This window comes from Gopherus flavomarginatus, chromosome 6 (assembly GCF_025201925.1).
Source record: "Gopherus flavomarginatus isolate rGopFla2 chromosome 6, rGopFla2.mat.asm, whole genome shotgun sequence".
In the NCBI taxonomy this organism is placed as follows: domain Eukaryota; kingdom Metazoa; phylum Chordata; order Testudines; family Testudinidae; genus Gopherus; species Gopherus flavomarginatus.
In genome coordinates this window covers 64163141-64183079 of record NC_066622.1, presented here as the reverse complement: position 1 = coordinate 64183079, position 19939 = coordinate 64163141, and the positions used below count along the sequence as shown (strand labels likewise).

Genomic DNA, 19939 nt, shown 5'->3' with positions numbered 1-19939 from the left:
TCCTCTGATATATTTCACCAGAACTCCTTGCCCCAGAAGTCAATGCAACTGCTGGTAGTTCTGGTCTCTGTGATTTCCCAGAATGCTGCATTTCATGGTATTACTAGAGAACCAGGAGCAGCCAAGCCTTCACAGTGGCTTAAAATAATTTTGAAGAAGGCTAGTTAAAGCTTATTTATCTGCTGGATGCCCAGGGAGCATGTTAACAGTGAGCTGATACTTGAAATGATTCAAAATCATTGAAGTATGAAATTCCATGCTACAAAGAAACTTAGCTCCAGCCAGCCTCCCTGCTCCTAGGCCATTTAGAATGAGTTAGATACATTTATCTGGATCCTGACAGGTCTTGGAATAGCCCTGGACATCTCTAGTTTGGAATGCTTACTGTTTGTCCGCAATATCTCCCTGCCCCAGTTACCTTGGGCCACTGCAGTGTAACAGCCTGCATACCTTCTCCTTGTCTGGTGTAGGAGTATTTTCTGCAGCACTGTTCCTGTGGAGCTGCCAGCATCTTGCTCAACTCATACCAGGAGGTGAAGAAATTTTTTACTGGGAGGAGCAGACCGCACAGTCTCCTGGTTCAGAGTGGAAACCAGTCCGACCTTTCGATCATCCCAGAAAGAGGTGGGTTTCAGTATTGGTGTTGATGTCTCATGGCCCTCATTCACACCCACCCTACAACTTGTGTTGTCATCTACACCTGTGCCGAGTGGGGGTAAAATACTGCTAAATCAGGTGGCTAGGATTTCACACTGCTTTGCACTGCTTTTGCATAGGTGCAAATGACTGCACAAGACAATGGAGAATCAGGCCCAAAGGGCTCACTCCTGCCTTTATGCTCAAGTGGGATAATCTGAAGTTTATGGAAGTTGGAGGTCCCTGAATCTGTGGCTTTATTTTCATTAGGCAAAATGGTGTAATTTTTACCTGTGTTATCCCACCTTAAAATCCTAGTGCTGTGCTTCACAAACTTTTTACTGCCAAGGGCCCGTTTGGCACCTAACTTATTGGCCCAGACTCCCTTCATTTTTTATACACAAGTTTCATGTTACTATTATTCTATTAGTCACTATCTGTACTTCTGTTTTTCCTAAATGGGGACATTACTTTCCTATCTTGTAGAAGTGTTGTGGGTCTTGACACCCTCTAACCCCTCACAGAGAGGGTGTAGTCTCGAACAGGCAAGTTCTGGTACTACCCGAATGGCCCTGCCAGTGTGGGAATACCCTTGCCAGTTTGACCTCTTCTATCCAGTACATGCAAAGTCACACTGAATGTAGGATGCCATTTTGAGAACAAAATGGAGCCTCCAGGAGGCAAAAGTGCCAGACCACTGTTCAGATGTGTTCTGACCCTGGCTCAAGGGACAGACCCCAGCATAACCCACTGCAGATCCCCAGAGGCCAGGGACCCCACTTTGGGAACCACTCTCCTAGTGTACACAAGGCCTAGTGTAGTTTTACCATATTAGCTGGTTGGGGTAAATCCTATGGGGTAACCTAGGGTGTTACTTTGACCAACTAACATTTTAAAACTACAGTTGCCTTGTCTACACTAGGATTTTAATATGGGTTAGCTAACATGTAGACATGGTGAGAGGAGCTAAGGGAAGTGCACTCACTAAACTGTCCTTTCAAGGAATCCAACATTCCTTAGCCCATGTATTAGGACAGTTCTTCATTGGCACCTTAAGATACCCAAAACAAGATGTGATTTGACCTAATGTGGGAAACCTTATCCACTTCCCCCGGTTATGAGCATCCTACCATCTCAAACAGGCACAGAGCACATCCTAGCTGAGGCAGAGCTAAGCCCAATCTGTGCAGTTTGGATTCCAATGCAAACTGTCCCACAGGTTTGGAGGGACTGGGCTCAGCCTGTTATGAAGAACACAGTCAGCTGAGAAGTTTGGATCCATAGGAGGATCTGAACTAACGCAAATTCTGAGGCTGTTTGGTTTCACTGTGAAGTTTGTTTGGGCTTAGGCCCATGTCTCAGACTATGACACCACTGCCAGTCAACCCCTGCACACAACAGACACGAGCCTTCTCAGATGTATTTAGACAGAGAGGAGAGCCCTTTTAAGCAAGCTCTACTCTGCTCCCCTAGTTTGGAAGGATGTTTGTCTAGATTAACACCACAGGAGATTGAATTGGTTTGGAAACAATTGAGAAATCTCCCAAACTATCACTCATTTCTAGAATGAAACTTGAACCCAACATTCTGAAGCTGGGATGGGCCCGAGACAGAACATGTGGATCCAGGGAATGTTTTATCTGGGGTTTTAGTCCAGGTCCATCTCCAGTTTTAAGGTTCTGAAATGTTCCAGTATTTCCCTCCCTCCCACACACACATTTGTGGTTTCTGACCACTGAAGTCAATGGAAGCTTTGTCATTGATTTAAACAGGGCCAGGATTTCATGCCTTATATCCAAGTGAATTCCAAAATCCTCTGAGGTTGGGGAGAAGCTATCCAGATCTTTCCTACTTAGAACCATACCTGTTTCATAGGGGACTGCAGCAGTAAAGCTATGACATTTCTTGTTTCTTGTAAGACAAGGAACTCAGGCACTTAAAGTGGGAAAGAATGTTCTCTTTCCAAGGTTAGTAGTTCACAGCCTGCTGATAACACTGCCCATAGGGACCCTACTGGGCCATTTGTGTGTATAAATCTGAGCATTGAATTGCAGGAAGTGACGCACACCTGGAATCAGGAGATAGACAGCTGGTGCTGGGGCTCAGGAAGACCTGGAGTAAAAGGAGCAATGAGGAGAATGACCTCAGAGATGCCTATAATCTGACTGATGGCCGAGCTTTCCTGCTAAAGGACCCAATGACGAAAAAGGTGACTGATAAGCTAAAGCTCAGACAGACTGGCAAAGCTGTGATGACAGGGCTGAGACAGCAAGGGGAGCAACCACCAGCCAAATGCTAGGGGTTCAAAGTGGGGTTTTGGAGGCTGTACAGAATTAGGGACTGAGAAAAATCTGCTGAGAAATGGGAGTAAATAAGAGCTGTAGGTGCTTAGCACCAGGCCTGAAATGAAGACATCAATACACTTTATCTGTGGCTTGGAATGTGGTGGTGTAACAACAAGCTTCCAGTCCAAATTCAAACCCAACCCATGCTGATGTGACACCCTTGTGAAGTGAAAGAAACTCTGGGCGGGTGTTTTTCCTCTTCAGTGCTTTTCCATTGTTTACAGCATCTCTGCACTTTCAGGTTCCCGCGGGGATCAGAAGTGCTGGGATGCTGGGCGAGAGGCTGTAATCACAGTGTTACAGCTTCACAGGAGAGAGGAAGCAGTGGGAATCTTACAGGAAAGTGCCTGTAGGAAGTTTCCAGCCCAATGTTGCACACCTATGTGGTTCAGATTGTTTGCATGAGCATCAGAGGCCTGGTCTACACTACGCGTTTAAACAGAATTTAGCAGCGTTAAACCGATTTAACCCTGCACCCATCCACACAACGAAGCCCTTATACCAATATAAAGGGCTCTTTAAACCGATTTCTGGACTCCTCCCCAACGAGGGGAGTAGCGCTGAAATCGGTATTGCCATGTCGGATTAGGGTTAGCGTGGCCACAATTCGACGGTATTGGCCTCTGGGCGGTATCCCACAGTGCACCATTGTGACCGCTCTGGAAAGCAATCTGAACTCAGATGCAGTGGCCAGGTAGACAGGAAAAGCCCCGCGAACTTTTGAATTTCATTTCCTGTTTGCCCAGCGTGGAGCTCTGATCAGCACGGGTGGTGATGCAGTCCCAAATCCAAAAAGAGCTCCAGCATGGACTGTACGGGAGATACTGTATCTAATCGCTGTATGGGGAGACAAATCTGTTCTATCAGAGCTCCGTTACAGAAGACGAAATGCCAAAGTATTTGAAAAAATCTCCAGGCTATGATACAGCGTCCACAGCAGGGACTCAGCACAGTGCTGCGTGACAAGTGTAATGGAAAGCCAAAGAATCAAATGGACGCTCATGGAAGGAGGGAGGGCGTACTGAGGACTTCAGCTATCCCACAGTCCCTGCAGTCTCCAAAAAGCATTTGCATTCTTGGCTAAGCTCCCAGTGCCTGAAGGGTCAAAAACATTTTCCCGGGTGTTTCAGGCTGTATGTATTCAATTTACACCCTTCCCCCTCCCCAAAAGAAAAGGGAAAAAAAATAGTTTCTCACCTTTTTTCAATGTCACCCTATGTCTAATGCATGCTGCTGGTAGATGGGGTGCTGCAGCGCTGAACACCAGCATCCCCTTCCCAGTGGCAGATGGTGCAAAATGACTGGTATCCATTGTCATCATCAGCCCGTGAGTGCTCCTGGCTGGCCTTGGTGAGGTCAGCTGGGGGCGCCCAGGTAAAAATGGGAATGACTCCCTTTCATTCCTGGCAGACGGTACAGAAGGCTTGGTAACATCATCATAACAGCTGGAGGCTGAGCTCCATCAGCCCCCCCCGCCTTCATGTCTAAAGAAGATTCTGTACTCGCTGGACTATCATAGCAGCTGGAGGCTGCCTCCCCCTCATTTTAGCTCACTAAAAAGTCAGTGTTTCTTATTCCTGCATTCTTTATTATTTCATCACACAAATGGGGGGACATTGCCACGGTAGCTCAGGAGGGTTGGGGGAGGAAGGAAGCAACGGGTGGGGTTGTTGCAGGGGCACCCTCTAGAATGGCATGCAGCTCATCATTTCTGTGGGATCTCTGGGGCTCTGACCCGGAGCAGCTGTGCTCTCTGGTTCTCTAGTACACTTGCCCCATATTCTAGGCAGCACTGACTCTATTTTTAGACAAAACATAAAGAAGGGTATGACCCGGGGAGTCATTCCCATTTTTGTCCATGTGCCCCCGGCCAACCTCAGCGAGGCCAGCCAGGAGCACCCATGACAGGAGCAGACAGTACAAAAGGATTGATAACCGTCATCGCCAATTTCCAAATGCAAACGGTGCAAAATGACTGATAACCATCATCTCATCGCCAATTTACAATGGCAGACGATGCAATAGGGATGGCAAATGTCTCTGCTACCTTGCAAAGGCAAATGAATGCTGCTATATAGCACTGCAGTACCGCGTCTGTCAGCAGCATCCAGTACACATACGGTGAAAGTGACAAAAGGCAAAACAGGCTCCATGGTTGCCATGCTATGGCATCTGCCAGGTCAATCCAGGGAAAAAGGGTGCGAAATGATTGTCTGCCGTTGCTTTCACGGAGGAAAGATTGAGTGATGACATTTACCCAGAATCACCCGCGACACTGTTTTTGCCCCATCACGCATTGGGATCTCAACCCAGAATTCCAATGGGCAAGGGAGGTTGCGGGAACTATGAGATAGCTACAGGATAGCTACCCACAGTGCAACGCTCCGGAAATCGACGCTAGCCTCGGTACATGGACGCACACCGCCGAATTAATGTGCTTTGTGTGGCCATGTGCACTCGACTTTATACAATCTGTTTAAAAAAACGGTTTCTGTAAAATCAGAATAATCCCGTAGTGTAGACATAGCCAGAGACACATTCAAGGCTTGATCCTGAAAAGTGCTGCATGCTCTGGCCCTGACCCAGCAAAGCATTTAAGCACAACCTTAACATTAAGCACATGAGAAGCCCTTGTGATTTCAGCGGGCTGCAGGATCAAGCTCTCACAATTTAGGTGCCTATAGAAACAGAACTGTTTGGAGAGCCTACTATTATTGACATGTGGATGCCATTAAAACACAAGCAGCATTTTCCACACCACGACGTTTCACCTTTCTATGGCCTCCATGGGATACCCAGCAATCAGAATGGGAAATGCATCATTAAATGTAACTGCAGATGGTAAATGCTGATCTTCATTAGTCACCCGAAAGTACTTCATCCTCAATCTAAGTGAAAGTAAAGTGAAAACTCAGAGCTAGGATACACTTACGTTTTTGTAGTTATGTTAGCAGGGCCTGGTAGAGCCATCCAAGATGTGCTAGGCACTCTGTACTTGAGCTTACAGTCCTAACAGACATGAAAGACAAAAGGTGGGAGTAAGGAAGGGGTATGATCCCCATTTTATTGATGGAGGGCAGAGAGATGGATTGACTTGACCATGGTGAAGCAGGCAGTGTGTGGCAGAGCTGGGGAACTGAGCCCAGGCTAGTGCCCTTTCCCCAAGATCAGCCCTCGCTCTGGCTAATTCTAATTTTTCTTTTGCCTTTTTTTTCAGAGGGCTGACCTCGGCAAGAGTATCCCAGTAAGTACTGACGTTGTTACATGTATTTCTAGTATCAGTATTTATTATTTATTGTTTATCATAGCCCCAGTCCTGGCCCTAGGACTATGGTGCTAGGTGCCATACACACACACAACAGAAAAGACGATCCTTGTCCCCAAAAGTTTACAACCTAGTAATAAAGCCAGTAGTGTCATAGTCCCAGTTGCTGATTGTTACCCCTTCAGAGTGTTCTTCACTGGAGTTGCCTCAGCCGTCCTCCATCCTCACGCCAGATAACACTGTCGTCCAATGCATCCTTCACAAGGAAAGAGATTGAACAATTTGTATTGGGACTTTCTTTAATGTAGACAGTGTAAGCTCTTCTGAGCAGAGGCTGTCATATGCTCTGTGTTTGTACAGTGCCTAACACAATGGGGCCCCAACCTAGCTGAGGCCTTCAGAGCCTACTACAATATAGCAATGGTGATTTGCTACGTTAGCTAATATCCCGGCCTCACTTAGAAAAGTTAACTTGGTATCAGTGAAACTAATATTTCAGTCCTCATCTGAACCTACGACAGATGGTATGAAACTTAGTAGACCCCGAATAAGATTAACAGTGATAAAGTCTCCTCTCCTGAACTTGTTGTGCAGCACTGGTATGTGCTGGTGAATAGTTGTTTGATTCCACTCCAGAGATGGCTGCAATTCAGTGCTTTCTTCACTCTATTACACAGCATATTAAAGCACTTCAGGAGCCTTTCAATTAACATGGGAAACATTTTTCTTCTGTTCCAAAGGTTTCCCAGCAATGGCTCTGGGAATTTTATAACAAGGTGGTGTTGGACATCAAGGCTTTTGAAACAGGAGTAACAAAAGGGGTACCCCATGTGAACTCAGGATGAACATTAGAAAACTGTTAACAACAGGCCTTGATTTGTTAAAAATAAAAACAGATTGTAATTAGCATTTAGAAATGAAGTTTTGAATTGGTGTTGGTTGCTGATATGAAAGGAAAAAATCTGGGCTTGATTTTCATCTCATTTACATCAGTATAAACCAGGAGCAGCTCTACTGAAAGCAGTTGAGTTATACCAGTGTAACCAACACTAGTGTAAATGAGACAGGAGTCAGGCTGTGATTTTTTAGGATGACTTTTTTTTTGTAAAGCCTCCCTGGGCAAGGAACCAAATCAGTCAAATTACTTTTGTCCTTCAGAGAGTTAAACAATGAGGTGAAATGTGCCTTAAGGCAGCTCCCCAGCACCACCACCAACCACCAAATACCTTTCACTCTCTAAAACATTAACTTGGAAAGATCTATCATGGGCACAGCAATGTAACTGGGAGAAAATGGCAGTAGTAGAAATTTATTGGAGGCTACAGGAACCTCTACTTCCGTGTCATGTTCAAGCTACACTACATAATGGTCATAACTGCAGACTGAATACCAAGGGGGGGAAATTGCTAACTATAAAGTGTGTGGAATAATCTCCCAAGGACTATTATAAATCAATTAGTTTGACCTGAAACTAGACAACTAATTTTTTTTGAAAAAAGAATAGTCCTATATTGGCACCAAGAGGCACAATAACTCTGATGTTCTGGCTAAGTTAGTATTTTAAGCAGAAATCTCCCCTCTGAATCAGTCATCCTGGAAGCACCCTTTAGTACTGCCCACTGGACAGGGTATTTTCTCTAGGTATCAGCCTAAGTTGTGGTTTGGTTTGCACTGCCTAGGGTGAAAGCCACGCTTGGGGCAGAATGAGGGATCTCATGAAGAAGACCAGGCTGAGGAACCAGAGCAAGTTGGGGCTGTCATCGGCAGCTCTGAAGAGGTCCTGCCCACAGCTCTACAGGTAATTCCTGCCAGGACTGGGGTGTTCATGGGAGTCTTTGGTTTGTAATTGAGAGGATGCAGTGAGGGGGCTTAATGAAGATTTCTTTATGACTGCTCATGACAGGAGAGTACTTTTCTGAACCTGACAACTCCCTCCTCATCTCTAGCCATTGCAGTTTGCTGTTAGTTCTGGTAAAGGTACAAGTTATATGTGTCTTCTCTTGTCCAGCTGATTTAAATTTCTATCTGGCCTGTAAAGATTTCCTGCTGTGCCGGGTGAATGCCATTGGATAACATTGAAGTGTTGTAAAAAAGATCCTTTTTCCTAGCATGGCAGAGGGGACTGGAGCACATGACTTATGAGGAGAGGCTGAGGGAACTGGGATTGTTTAGTCTGCAGAAGAGAAGAATGAGGGGGGATTTGATAGCTGCTTTCAACTGCCTGAAAGAGGGTTCCAAAGAGGATGGATCTAGACTGTTTTCAGTGGTACCTGTTGACAGAACAAGGAGTAATGGTCTCAAGTTGCAGTGGGGGAGGTTTAGGTTGGATATTAGGAAAAACTTTTTCACTCAGAGAGTGGTGAAGTACTGGAATGGGTTACCTAGGGAGGTGGTGGAATCCCCTTCCTTAGAGGTTTTTAAGGTCAGGCTTGACAAAGCCCTGGCTGGGATGATTTAGTTGGGAATTGGTCCTGCTTTGAGCAGGGGGTTGGACTAGATGACCTCCTGAGGTCCCTTCCAACCCTGATATTCAATGATTCTATGAACCTTCAGACTCCTGGACAGTTCACCTGAGACATACAGCACATAACTGGCCAGGGCCAATTCAAATCCAGTCCATACACCAATTTTTATTCGAAATCCTTTTGAGCTATATGTTGCCTTCAGTCCCCCCATGTGTCTCCCTTCAAAGGGAATGGTAACCCCATGTTGTACCCAACCTAGTTTAGAGATGCAGAGTGGAAAAATCAGAACTGGTGTAAAGATTTCCATTCAACTGAGAAGCAGATAATCATTTGCTGACTGTGTGTGTACTTGGATGGTTTCTATTCATCGTTATGGTTGGGTAATTGGGCAGTAAGCAGAGCATCCCACCTCTGCTAGGTAACCTGTGCTGATCTCTTGGATGGACACTAATAACACATTCACTTTATATTACATGGCCTATCTCTACATATCGCCATGCAGTATGGATGAGTCAAATACTATGGGTACATCTACAGTACGAAATTAATTCACAATTATTCTATTAAAATTTTCAGAAGTGATTTTATACATTCAATGTTGTGTGTCCCCACTAAAGCACGTGAATTCGGCAGAGTGCATTCACAGTATCGAGGCTAGCATTGAATGTTGGAGCGGTGCACTGTGGGTAGCGATCCCACAGTTCCCGCAGTCCCCGTCACCCATTGGAATTCTGGGTTAAGCTCCCAGTGCATGATGGGGCAAAAACATTCTCGCAGGTGTTTTTGGGTGTGTGTCATCACTCACTCCTCCCTCCGTGAAAGCTATGGCAGATGCCATACTGCCAGCAGATGGTGCAGTATGGTGCACCACCTGTCTCCTGGTACTATGAATCCACCTCGCATGTCCTCTCGTCTTTCTATATACTCTTTTATCTAATCATTTCCCACCTTTTTTTGGCCACCATGAACCGAGCAGCACAGCTTCCACTGCAAACTCTGCTCTCCCGCTCTTGCAGCGTTTGCTAATTTCTCCATGTTGTCTGTCCTGGGCTCCCACGGAAGCTACAAAAGGCAGCAATTTCCCACTGTTTTTTGGCCATCGTGAACTAAGCCACACAGCTTCTGCTGCAAACTCTGCTCTCCCACACTTGCAGCTCTAGCGAGCTTCCCGCCTCTGTGAAAGCTACAGAAGACAGCCATTTACCGCCTTTTATTAGCCATCTTGAACCTAACAGCTCTCCTACGTTTCACGCCCTTTTTCCAGGATTACCCAAGCAGGCACCATAGCGCGGCAAGCATGGTGTTTTGACCATTGTAAATACCTCACGCATTATCCAGCAGTGTTTGCTGTACCTGCAAAAGCGGGTGAGGAAGCAACAACAGCACGATTACTATACTGATGAGGACATAGACACAGACATTCCTAGAAGCATGACATGTGGCAATTGGGAGATCATGGTAGCGTTGGGCCATGTTCATGCTGTGGAACGCCGATTCTGGGCCTGGGAAACAAGCACAGACTGGTGGGACCGCATAGTGTTGCAGGTATGGGATGATTCCCAGTGGCTGCGAAACTTTCGTATGCATAGGGCCACTTTCATGGAACTTTGTGACTTGCTGTCCTCTGCTCTGAAGTGCAAAGACACCAAAATGAGAGTAGCCCTCACAGTTGAGAAGCATGTGGCCATAGCACCGTGGAAGCTTGCAACGCCCAACAGCTACCAGTCAGTCGGGAATCAGTTTGGAGTGGGCAAATCTACTGTGGGGGCTGCTGTGCTGCAATAGCCAACGCAATCATTGACCAGCTGCTATTAAGGGTAGTGACTTTGGGAAATGTGCAGACCATTGTGGATGGCTTTAATGCTTTTCCCGCATTAGATCCACCATACAGCGGAGCATGTCAGTTTGCTCCCCCATGAGCTTGACCATAGCGTCCTGCCTGCTCTCATTGCACACGTCCCTCCTCTCCTCGTGTTCCTGTAATGCTTTACCGGACTCCGCAATTGTTTGCCTTCATGCATTCAGCTGGGCCCTATCAGTGCAGGAGGACTGCATGAGCTCGGTGAACATGTCATCCCAAATTCATTTTTTCTGCCTTCTAATCTGGACCAGCCTCTGGGACGGAGTAGATAGGGGCCGCATTGAAACATATGCACCTGCGGGAGGAGAAAAAGGGAGGGTAGTATTTTAAAAGATACCTTTCATCATGAAACAGGCAATTCATAGTACACAGCAGATGTTCTTTCTGTACAAGTTAGTATTTTGCCTCTTATACTGAAGTGCCTGCCACTTTGGTGTTAGTAAGCCATCACACACGGGCAACAGAATTCAGCTTGCAGGCAGCCTAGGGGCATGTGGGGTTCTGCTTCTTCCACATTCATTTCAATGCTTTCAATGCTGCTAGGCCTCCTTTCCCATAGCAAGCAATGCCTGGTGGATTTGCCATATAAAGGGAGGGCCTGCAGGCTCTCTGGGATAATTGCTTCACACAACACTCCCCCTCCCACTCTGTACCCACCGTGTGGCTCCGATGAGGCTCTGAGCAGGGATGAGCCCTTTAAACTAAACGCGAACAGCCCAGCCCCCACCCCACCGCGTGACTCCAGTCGGGCTTTCATTCACCAGAAGTACTTTCTCCAGGGTCATGGTCTGGGAGCCTGCCTTGGGAGTGGCGGGAGGCTATTGGCTCCAGCGTTAAGAATAGTTCCTGGCTAGGGGGGAAAACAGATTCTCCACTTGCCGCCTGGGTACTGTCCTCCTCCTCCTCCTCTTCGTCCTCCAATAACTTATCCTCCTTGCTCTGTGCAACTCCCCCTTTGCAGGTGTCCACGGACAGCGGTAGGGTAGTGGTGGTGTCACCCCCTCATAATTGCATGCAGCTCACAGTAGAAGTGGAATGTATGGGGCTGTGACCCAGAGCACCAATTCACCTCCCTGGCTTTTTGGTACGCTTGCCTGAGCTCCTTGATTTTTGTACGACACTGCTCTGTGTCCCTGGAGTAGCCTCTTTCCGTCATGGCCCTGGAGACTTTAGCGTATGTATTTGCGTTCCTTTTTTTGGAATGTAGTTCTGCCATAACAGATTCGTCTCCCCAACCTGCAATGAGATCCAGTACCTCCCATTTGGACCATGCTGGAGCTCATCTGCGAATCAGGGACTGCGTGATCTCTTGTGATGGTGGACTCTACATGGTTGCCTGTGATGGTGGACTGTGCTGATGGTCACCTGTGCTGATAGTCACCAAACAGGAAATGAAATTCAAAAGGTCCCAGGGCTTTTTCTGCCCACCTGGCTAGTGCATCGGAGTTGAGAGTGTTGTCCAGAGCGGTCACAAGGGCACATTCTGGGATAGCTCCCAGAGGCCAATAACATTGAATTGCATCCACAATACCTTTAACCTGGGATTGCGATCTCAATTTAAGCGCTACTCCGCTTGCCGAGGTGGAGTACAGAAATCAGATTAAATAGCCCTTTAAATAAAAAATAAACAGTTTAGTCATGTGGATGGAATATTTTTTTTTTCGAATTAACTCGACTAATTCCAAAATAACCGACCAGTGTAGACCAGGCCTATGACACCACTGCCAGTCATCTCCTGCACGGATGTTCCTTTAATTTTCCAAGCTCTCTCATCTGTTCCAATGAATCTCTGTTGCTTTGTGTATATAACTGGGTAACAGGAAAAGCCTGGATATCTTACTCATAAGAGCGGGAGGATTTCATGGCACTGTGCAACCTTCCCATGTTTTTTCAGCTGGGGACTCAGTGGTATTGACAGCAATTGCTGCAAAGAATGCAGGCTATTTTCAATTTTCAGCGGGCAGAACAGCTGTTTAACTCAGGAATGTCCCAGTGTTCTGGAAAGTAGGGTGCATCTACATTATGAAGACATATTTGAATTAGGATCCATGTAGTTACAGCTGGAAAATCCTCTAATGGTTCACAGAATGGCTTTCCCAGCTGGAAAAAACTTAGTGTGGGACCAAATCCACACAACAGGCAAACTTCCTGCTATTGTTTGGGAAACCGAAACAAATACAAAGCAGGAAGAAATCAAACAGCTTCAGCTAAAGTATGTGGCATGGGCAAATCAGCCAGGGAGAAAACACAACCCATCCCGAACCTTCACTCCAAGCTTGAATTGGACCCAAACTGCATTTAGGGTTCAAAAGAGTTCTGGCTACATCTGTCTCTTTCTGACTGTAAGAGCCTACCTGGTCTTTGCCCTGCTCTGTGCAGTGCTGAGAGTATCACCAGTGCTCCATAAATAAGAATTATGCTGGTGTACATCAGAAGGCAATGGGAGCAGCTGAGGACTGGGTCCCATAGCTCTTTATACAATTGTTTTATCACTGCTGCACTTACTGGTCCCAGCTGGGACCCAGTGGAAATGCTGGGATACCTCAAGAACAGACAGTACGTCTCATCTGGATAGAACTGGGAAGCACCAGAAATATGTTGATTTTCCACTCCTGTTCCTTCCATTAAATCCCTCTTCCCACTCCAAGCCCACTGTCAACCTCTTTCCTCCCCATTTCCAGCTCCCCATCTACTCTCAGTCCTTCACCCCCACTTCTCACCATACTCAGACATCTCTCCTGCGCTCTTTGCGGATGCACTTCCTGCAGCCACTGATGGAGGCGGTGACATGGCACAGCAAGAAGAGATGGCTAGGCTAGATTCAGAAGCAAAGGCAGAGCACCCTCTCCTGGTGGAAGAGCAGAGTTTATCCCTGACCAGCATTTATAAACAACAAAGTCTTTTTATATTTTTAAAATCTGGGGGCTCTTTTACAAACACCTGGAGTTTGGCCCCAGCCCAGTCTCCACTGGGACCACAGCTATGGGAAATGGAGCATTAGACCTTTATCCCATTTGTAAATACAGTGAAACTGTGATGATCTAATCTTCACTTATCCTAACTTCTCCAGCATCTACAAGTCCCCTGTGATATTGAACTGAAGTAAGGTAGACCTTAATTTCCTCTACTAACAGATAGCTCCCAGGAAAGTGAAGACTGGTAGCTTTTTACACTTAGTCCCACTTGAGTTATTCAGGCAAATAGGGAAAGTCACTTTTGTTTTTGTTTTTCCACCTAGGTCAAAGCAAATCCCCTTTCATGGGCCCATTCTGGTTATGATAAATAATCTGCTCTGAGGTGTTTTCACAACTGCAAAACAATTCTCCTATTAGAAAAGGAATCCGTTGCTTTACATAGCAAGAGATGGGCTCCTGCCAAGGCAAACCCCTGGCCATGAGCAATGTGCTGTGCCTTATAATGTCCAAAACAGACTGATTTTTGTATTTGCAGTTCTCATACTGATTCTTTACACACATAGGGCGAAATTCACCCCTGTGCACATAGCCTATCCATCACTAGGGAACTCAAGTGGTGCACAGACCTGGGTCTGGTCCTCAGCAAAGGAGTGAAGAGATCCTTCCTAATCTCTTTCTCTTTGGCTGGTTTATTGGATTTAAGATGTTCTAAAGTCATGTGTGAACTTCACACAGTCAAATATTTGCTCCAGACAAATAGCTAAACATTGGTGCTTCTTCCAAAATTATGGGTAAAATCCAATCTTAGGTGTGGAAAGCTGGGCCGGAAATCTGCCTTGTTATTTTTACTGCCCCCATCACCATGGTATCTGAGCACTGTATCTGCCCCCATCACCATATAACACTGTAAAGCCCTTAGGAGTAGTCTATGATTTGATCTGAATAGTCACTTCTTCTAGGGTGACCAGATAGCAAATGCAAAATATGGGGACAGGAGATGGGGGGTAATAGGCACCTACATAAGACAAAGCCCTGAATATCAGGACTGTTCCTATAAAATCAGGACGTCTGGTCACCCTAACCTCTTCCCCCACTCCAGGGTCAAGTAGGGTTCCATAGCATGACTGCTTTCTATCCTACTCTTCCTTAGCCCACTGAGGATAGGCAGAGTGGCAGAACAGGCTCTCACAGCATCGCCAATACGTCTTGCTTCTGAGAGAGCTACAAATACAGCAAGAGCAGCTTCTCTCAGGGCTAGAGCCCAGAAGCAGCCACGAAAATTAAAAGCAATGGAATCTCCCTAACTATTTTCAGGGACATCTGAGTTTTTCTGATGCAAACCCACAAGCCTTTAGAGGTGCACACCTCACTCATCCTGTCTAGAGCTGGATCTGATCTGTGACTTTGGGGAGGGGGGGGAGATGACCCAGTCACTACTGATTTTTCTGTCTGTGTACATATGAACATTTTCATTTTCAAAAGAAGTCTTTAAAAAAAGTTCAAAAAATTTCAGCTGGCTCAGCCACGATCTTTCACCAGCCCACTGTGCCTGATCCAAAGCCCAGCAAAATCAGTGGTAATCTTTATGGTGACTTCAATGGGTCCTTCAATCAGGCTGTACACACATCAAAAAAACTGAAGCCAAGACTGATCCAAAACATCATATATCTTGCCCTTCCAAAGAGCATTTTTCTGCCCACCAAAAGAACTGGATTTTCAAAGGGAAACTTCCCAGTAATAGGGTTGATTTGATATTTTCTGCCTGTCACTCCCCACCCCTCATGTGGGGACATACTACATATTTTCCTGCAGATGTGTCAGCCTGTTTGTTATGCTGGGACTCTCGGCCAAGCAAAAACATTTTATAGCCTCCATTTTTGGATGCTGCCACAAATATTTTGACAGCATGTGTTTTGGAAATTTAGACTGGAGCTAGAGAAAATAACAGATCTGGATGTAGCTCAGATGTGTGCACGTAGGCCCAGTGTAATATGTGCAAAAACACAACCACATGTTCTGAGTCCTATAAACATTAATAGCATTTTCCCATTGGTTTAGACCAGATGTTAAGACTTCGGATCGGAGGAAGATGGAGAGGAACTCCATGATTGTTCTGGGACAAAGCACAAAAAACGAAAACATCTGGCCTTTCTGAGCATCTGAATCCAATGGACCAAGGTAAAAGAGTTATCAGGGAGGAGGCTTTTTCCTTCCTTCAGCAGAGAAGTGATTTTGCATCCCATTACCAAGCTATGTTTCCATGGGCAAAGACTTGGGTAAGGTCTGATTGCTGTATGTAGCCCCAGTAACTAAGCCCATGGAACTACTGTCATTTACAAGAGCTGAGGATATGGCCCATGTATATTTATTGTAAAATGAAGACTAATTTGAGGTAAAACTATCTAGATTTTTAAGGAACAACAGGTAGTAATCAATGGCTCAATGTCTAGTTCCCTCAGGGGTCTGTCATGGGGCCAGTTTTGTTCAACATCTTCATTAATGATCTGGATGATGGGATGGATTGCACCCTCAGCAAGTTCACGTATGACACTAAGCTGGGGGGAGAGGTAGATTCACTGGAGGGTAGGGGTAGGGTCCAGAGTGAAAATTTGGGCTAAAAGAAATCTGATGATGTTCAACAAGGGCAAGTGCAGAGCCCATGCACAGCTACAGGCTGGGGACCGACTGGCTAACTGGCAGTTCTGCAGAAAAGGACTTGGGGAGTACAGTGGACGAGCAGCAAGATATGAGTCAACAGTGTGCCCTTGTTGCCAAGAAGGCTAACTGCATATTGGGCTTCATTAGTAGGAGCATTGCCAGCAGATCGAGGGAAGTAATTATTCCCCTCTATTTGGCACTGCTGAGGCCACATCTGGAGTATTGTGTCCAATTTTGGTCCCCCCACTACAGAAAGGATGTGGACAAATTGGAAAGAGTCCTTCAGAGGGCAACGAAAATGATTAGGGGGCTGGGGCACATGACTTATGAGGAGAGGCTGAGGGAAGTGGGCTTATTTAGTCTGCAGAGGAGAAGAGTGAGGGGAGATTTGACAGCAGCCTTCAACTACCTGAAGGGGGTTCCAAAGAAGATGGAGCTAGGCTGTTCTCAGTGGTGGCAGATGACAGAACAAGGAGTAATGGTCTCAGGTTGCAGTGGGGGAGGTCTAGGTTGGATATTAGGAAACACTGTTTCACTGGGAGGGTGGTGAAGCACTGGAATGGGTTACCTAGGAAGGTGGTGTAATCTCCATCCTTAGAGGTTTTTAAAGTCAGGCTTGACAAAGCCCTGGCTGGGATGATTTAGTTGGGATTGGTCCTACTTTGAGCAGGGGATGGACTAGATAACCTCCTGAGGTCTCTTCCAACCCTAATCTTCTATGATTCTATGAACATTCTGACCATATTGTCTGCCCTCCTGTACAACTCAGGCCTGAGATACTCCCTGCATTAAACGCATTAACTTGCCATTGAACTAGAGCATATATTTCAGAGTGACATCCAGTGATGGAGAATCCACCCCATCCCTCAGCACTTGAGAGCATCCCCGTATTCAAATCTGAATAAAAACAGATTCACCCCATCCTCTAGGTCAGTGATGGAAAAGCAATTGACTGTAAGGGAGAAGAGTGCCTCCCTTTCTGTTCTCCCCCATGAGCTGCTTCATTCCACAGCCTACATTCTTGTTTCAGAGGTAAATGAGCTGGGAAGCTGTTGGACATGAAATTGAAAACTACAAGGCTACATTGTGCAGACTATGCTCTACAGCAGGATCAGCATCAAGGTGCCAGGGAGGGAGGAGAGGTAAAAGAAAGATTTGCTGAAGGGCGGGGTGCTCAGCTATACTAGAGTTTACTCTTGACATGAATGTAAAAGTGAACTTAAAACAATGCTATATACCAGGAATATAGTTACCATCTCAGCAATAATAATCAAGCAGGTTTGATACAATTTCATAAACAAGCTACCTTAAGTCCTCCTGCTTGTGAAGTATTATTGATTTCCTGGGCTTTATTCAGCAGAAATAGGCTAGACCCTCATAGAACACCAGTGCTTTAAGGAAAAACAAAGATTGGGAGACTACATATAGTAGACAGTGCTGGGTATGGGCAACAGTGCAAGACTTAAGGGATTTTTTGTATCTCCACTTGTGGGTATTACTAACAAGTCTGCACATTTTGAAGGTGTCTCCACCAGCAGTGACTGACTGGGGAGTTTTACTGAGGTCCCATGCAATGGTCAACTCAATCAAAGCCACCAGCCAAGATTTTCTAAAGCTGGATTTGTAAGTGCAAGGTTAGGTGCCAGTCTTGTGCGTGTGACCGCCTTTGCCAGTCTGGAGCTTCACTGACCTCAGTGGGTCCCCATGCAGACAGAGGGTTACAGCCATGCAGAGATTATTGCAGGACACTGGGGCCTTCAACCGTTCAGCACCTAATAAGTGGCCTGATTTTTAAAAGTGCTGAGTGAGCTGCCCACCCAGGTCCTTGGTTTCACTGGGTACTCAGGATTTTGGAAAGCCAGGCCACTTTATTAGGAGCCAAATGCAGGCTCCTGTTTTTAAAGGTTATGGCCACGTTGGGTGAAGGCTCCTGGTCTGTTTGGCGGCCTGTGCATCACCATGTGTCATAGCATTTAAGAGGCAAAAAAGACAAGTGAACTTAAACCTATGCCTGTGGATCAAATGCTGGATTGGGGCTCCCTCTGCTGGGAAAGTTAGAATAATGGGGAGATTGGGGATGGAAAGGAAAGTTTTAAGTCTCTATTACAAGCCAGGGTAGTTCTTTTTCCAGCTAAGGTCTATAGGCCTGTCCTCTGTTATCTACTAGATAGCTTTAAGGCTATGCCCAGCTGTTTGGAGGCTGCACTGTTGCCACTCATCCATTGCCCACCTTTAACTGATTCAGAGGACACAGACCATGGTTAAAAAGGTCCCATTGAAACCATGACTAGAGCAGCATCTCTGTGCATGTGCTATAAACGCACATTTCTTTTTTGCTACAAGCTCAGAATCCAAAGACTAACCCACATGGAGTGAAAACTAGTCTTTGCCTATTGGGGGAAGGGAATTCTGTCTGCTAAATTGGAATTAGACAGCTGAGCTGTTTAGCAAACAAAGTCCACAGGTGCACGTTAACTAAAGCCCCAACTTCACATATATCTGGAACCCTAGGACACTCTCAAGAACTAACAGGCAAACTTCAAAAGATTCAGAGTTTGAATAACTCTCCAAAACCTTAAGTGAATTTCCTCTGCTCATCTGGGCTATCAGGAATGTATTGGTTCTACAAAACTGGGTTAGAACTCTCTGGAGGACAGGATCTGCCCAAGTGCAGAGCCAAAGATGTAAATAAAGTAAGCTAGCCAACCTAGAGCTGGACCCAAGCTGCAAAAGTCTGAACAGGATCCAGACTTGGGGAGGAAGAGGATGTTAAATCCAGGCAGCTTATCTACATTTAGAACCTAGTAACAAAATTCTGAATTCCAAACTTACTCCATATTTGTGGCTGGTTTTGGCCCATTTCTAATACAAACACTTGAGAATATTTTATAAAGAATTTTGTTCTCATGACAGACAATGACCTGAAGTGAAACAGCTGTTATTTATCAGAACCTCTTTGCACATACAGGCCAAAAATACCAAGAATGTTCTCTAATCTGGTGGGGCAGGGGGAGCATCTTGAGATGCCTTCAAAGGTGCTGAGCACCTACAACTCCAAGGGAACTCATATGAAGCTATGGGAAGCTCAGTACCTCTGAAAATCGGGCACAAACTGTCTCAGATTGAGCATCCAAAAATGAACGCACCCAAAAGAAGGCGCTCTTGATAGATCTTTCAGCTGTGCAACAAACTCAGCTGCCACTCTGGTTTTCAGTTAGTCAGTGTACGTCCTGCCAGCTTTATCCAGAGCTGGGGAGGTTTTATCTTGATTATTCTGTGAATAATCATTGTGTCTTTATTAATGCAGTGGGCCAAATCCTCCATTAATATACAGCCTCTGTAATCTCACTGACTCCAGGCAGAACTGAGCCATGCATGTTATAATAAACAGTATAATGAACTGGTATTTTTACACTTAAATGACTTTATGTATAGTTTTTATAAAATGAATTATTACTCTTCTGTTATGATGTTATATGAAATATATTCTTACATTCTCAGCAATAAACATATTTATTCCCTGCAACATACTGTGTATTTCCCCATCCTAGGATGCATTGTGATACAAATGTAAGGAGCTTAATAAAAACATTGCTATTATGGAATACATTTGATCATAGCATTTTTAAGAGAGACAAATAGAAACAGGATGAAAGTGTTGGGAAGCTGAAGGATACATTTTTTTAATTCTGAGTGTCTCATCTGAGATACCCATCTTGGACATAATTTTCAAAAATATGAACCATCCATAATTCCAATGGGAGCGATGGATGCTGCTGCACATTTCTGAAAAT

General features: G+C 45.5%; 1 protein-coding gene across 3 annotated transcripts in view; it reads left to right on the top strand.

Annotated features, from left to right (window-relative positions):
• Positions 1 to 19718, top strand: part of LOC127054187 (uncharacterized) — a 75446-nt gene extending 55728 nt beyond the window's left edge. For 2 of the 3 annotated variants that reach the window (XM_050960182.1, XM_050960179.1), the window contains exons 4-8: positions 471 to 624; positions 2691 to 2845; positions 6199 to 6225; positions 7926 to 8044; positions 15546 to 19718. In XM_050960182.1, the coding sequence (XP_050816139.1) occupies positions 471 to 624; positions 2691 to 2845; positions 6199 to 6225; positions 7926 to 8044; positions 15546 to 15642 (552 nt within the window). In that variant the 3' untranslated portion in view covers positions 15643 to 19718. The remainder of the gene's footprint in view (positions 1 to 470; positions 625 to 2690; positions 2846 to 6198; positions 6226 to 7925; positions 8045 to 15545) is intronic. The other variant, XM_050960181.1, reaches the window with a different exon arrangement.
• The last annotated feature ends 221 nt before the right edge of the window (positions 19719 to 19939 follow it).